This window comes from Aquila chrysaetos, chromosome 16, assembly GCF_900496995.4.
Source record: "Aquila chrysaetos chrysaetos chromosome 16, bAquChr1.4, whole genome shotgun sequence".
Taxonomy (NCBI): domain Eukaryota; kingdom Metazoa; phylum Chordata; class Aves; order Accipitriformes; family Accipitridae; genus Aquila; species Aquila chrysaetos.
In genome coordinates this window covers 581,175-584,692 of record NC_044019.1, presented here as the reverse complement: position 1 = coordinate 584,692, position 3,518 = coordinate 581,175, and the positions used below count along the sequence as shown (strand labels likewise).

General features: G+C 51.1%; 1 protein-coding gene across 1 annotated transcript; it reads left to right on the top strand.

The window, feature by feature from the left end:
- Positions 1-306: 306 nt before the first annotated feature.
- MANEAL (mannosidase endo-alpha like) lies at positions 307-2,464 on the top strand. The gene is given in 5 exon segments (XM_030039710.2): positions 307-625; positions 781-887; positions 1,302-1,378; positions 1,835-2,124; positions 2,127-2,464. Coding segments are annotated over 5 exon segments (1,131 nt in total).
- The last annotated feature ends 1,054 nt before the right edge of the window (positions 2,465-3,518 follow it).

Below are 3,518 nucleotides of genomic sequence, written 5' to 3'. Positions count from 1 at the left end.
TTCCCATTTACCAGGAGTTTTATCGCCTGTAACATTTGTGTGTAACAGATTCACCCAATTAAAATGTTATTTCCTTTAACAGCTCGGATAGTCACACTTCAGTGTTTGCTGGAGTGTGTTTTCCTTTCCTCGAGTAAGTTTAGTCCTCCATCAACGACCCGTTTTAGCGGCTGCACTCGGGGAACCGAGCGCGGGCGGCAGCCGCTGCCCTTGCCCATCACCAGGCCTCCCCGCCGTGCCGGTCTTGCGGGGAGCATCGTCGGTCCCGCGGGGGATCAGCCCCCGGCACCGAGGGAACCACCGCACATGCATCCCGGTCCCACCGTGACGGTGGGGGACACCGGCGGGGGCTCCGCCGGCCCCGGCCCGCCAGCCCCCGCCTCTGCGGCTGCAGGCAGCCCCGAGCCCTCCCGGTCACCGACCCCGGAGGGCGGCCGACCGTGCCAGGCACGGGCACACAGCAGCCCCCCACCACTGCCCCGCAGCCGTCACCGGGGCCACCAGCGGCTGCAGTCGCTCCCCTCCGCCATGCCACAACGCCCCAGCACCGGGCACCCGTACCCGCTGCTCCCCCCGTCAGTGCTGCTGGCACCCACGGGCCCCGACAGGTACCCGGGAGCGCAGAGTACAGCCTCTCGTAACCGGGGCTTAAACACCGTGGGGCTCTAAAGTGCTGGAGTGATGGGAGACGCTTACTGCTCTGCCGCTGCACGGGAAGAGGAGAAGCTCAGGCACGAGACATTTGACCGAGACCTGCTCTGTCCGGTGCCACTGCGGGAGTGCTGGTCCCATCCCGGTACCCACCCGGCCCAGCAGACGACAACGGTGAGCCGTCGGACAGCCTCGTGCTCTCCGTACTGGATGCTGCGTGCAGGTACGCCATAAAGGTAAGGCTCTTGTCTGCTGGCAGAGGCCATTAAACTCGCCGTTCGACTCCAGCATGAAGCTGATGCTGTGCTTGGGCAGAGGCCCTGCTCCTCTGCTTCAGTGACCGTGTTAAAATAAACAAGTACTTGTGTTTAAGACCATGGGAACAATAGCTAAATACAGGGCTTTTCCTCTTCTTAATAATTGGGATTTTCAGTTTCCTTTTTACTAGCATTAGGGAAAACCAGTGAAAGCCCTGGCTTCACCGAGTAGGCTGCTGTATTCTACATGTGTCGTGAAGTGGTCCGCCCAGTCTGGCCACAGTGGGCGACAGAAGGTCCTTTACAGCAGATCTGCGGTCTTCTGGGAGGTCAGGGTGCAGAGAAAGCAGTACCATGTGATGAAAATAACCATCTCCGTGGGCTTTTTTGAAGGCTGCCTTTCATATCCAGCCATACAAAGGGCACGATGACCACACCATGCATGAGAATATCAGATACATCATGGACAAGTAAGTTTTTCACATAGGCTAAATCCAGCTGCATAATGTTGCTTTAAGCACAAACAGTGTGCATGCAGACCTTTGAATTAAATGCATCAGAATAGTGTCCAAAAAAACAGTGCACAGGGGAGGGAGCTGCCTAGAGCGAGCCAACAGGGCAGTACTGGGCAGGAGTCACAATCTAATTCTGCTTTCTCTGGTACTTCAATACCTTGCCTTCAGAACCCAAAATTGCTTTCTTCTGCTCAGGTTTCTGAACTTACCGCCTGTAGGCTGGCACCTCTACCCTTTCTTTCAAAAAGGAAAGGAGCAGGCACAGGCACTCCCGTGAAGACAGAGATAAAGGTTCTGGGAAAGGAGGCCCCTACAGCAAACCACGTCTCACACCATGCTTGCCTTATAATAGAAGTGTCTGCTGAGGGCTTATCACCCCCGCCTCTGAAAAAGCTTTGTGCTCTCCTCTAGATACAGATCACACGCAGCTTTTTATAAGTCCAAGACCGGCACCGGCAATAGTCTCCCACTGTTTTATATCTATGATTCCTACTTGACATCAGCTGAATCCTGAGCCAACATTCTCATGCCATCAGGCTCCCATTTTCTCTGCAACACCTCTTACAACGCTGTGTTCGTAGCGCTGCTGGTGGAGGAGGGACACAAACATGAAATACTCTCCGCAGGGTATGATGGCATGTACGCATACTTTGTGCCCAACGGTTTCTCTTTTGGCTCATCCCACCAGAACTGGAACGCAATCAAAACTTCTGCGACTCCAACAAGCTGATGTTCATCCCCAGCGCTGGCCCAGGCTACATCGACAGCAGCATTCGCCCCTGGAACAACCACAACACTCGGAACAGAGTCAATGGTAAGTACTATGAAACAGCTCTGCAGGCTGCTCTCATGGTCAGACTAGAGATCGTCTCCATCATATCCTTCAACACATGGCACGAAGGCACCCAGATCAAGAAAGCTGTACCCAAGAAGACGCTGACACGCCTTCATCTGGACTACCTTCCTCATCAGCCGAGCACATACCTGGAGCTGACTCGCAGATGAGCAGAACATTGCAGCAAAGAGAAGACATCCCGCTGACAAAGCTGCACCACGGAGCAGTGCTTCAAGAAAAAAGCACTCAAGGAGATGCAGCCACAGAACCTTCAGCCTAACCAGGCTGCTGAACGCAAGCAGCCATCTGCAAGTATCCGAAGGACTGCGTAAGCCCCGGCTACAGACTGACAGGAGGAAGCGTTACAGGGAGCAGGAAATCTCCAAGCAGCAGTCAAATCTAATTTTCTGCAGATTTAGCACAGATGACCCTTTCAGAGCTCCTCTGGAATTCACAAGGGGTGCTGGCTTGGGGGCCGAAGATCTGGTTTTCCTTACCATGTGTCTGTTCTGTGATGTTCGACATGGTTAGCTGGGTGCCAGCATGCATTTCACCATACGCCTTTGGCCCACTGCCTGCAGTGATCACATATCCCTCATTCCGCTAGCAACTCTGTCAAAGCATTTCTCTATCAGCTTACTGTAAAGAGGAATAAATATTCCTCCCAACTCTCTACTGTAGGTGAAACTAAGCCATGCCATTACATACCCTCTACTTTATCCAACCCTCCTATACCAAGGAATTCTGCACTGGGCATTGTCACTGTGGTCCACTGTATCCAAATAACTAAAGAAAATTGGAGCTGGAACGCTAGAGACTATTTATTACTACTACTGTAAGCGCTGGAAACCAAGGACATGCAATAATCTGTACTAAAAGCTCTTAACTGATTGTTTAGTGTTCCCTGTTTTGAAAATTTAGATCTCAAGTTGCTTTATCCCCTTTAGAACCAAGGAGAAAAAAGTATTTGCAATAAAAATGCAACTGAAAACACCGTTAATTTGTGATTTGAAAGAGGTTCAGCTCACAGTAGCTTTCCCTTTTTTGTGATTTTAGCCATGCTTGGACCCTTCTAAATTAACCATAAAATTCATTTATAGTTGTCTGTATCAATAAAATGAGAAGGGGCAGCTCTGGATGTGAAACAAGGTTCTACTTATGATGCCTCCATACATATTCTCGCTAACCACTTAAGTCCATTAAAAGTGATGGACAATAATGTCTAAAAACAAGCATTTATAACAAAATCATGCAAGTTGC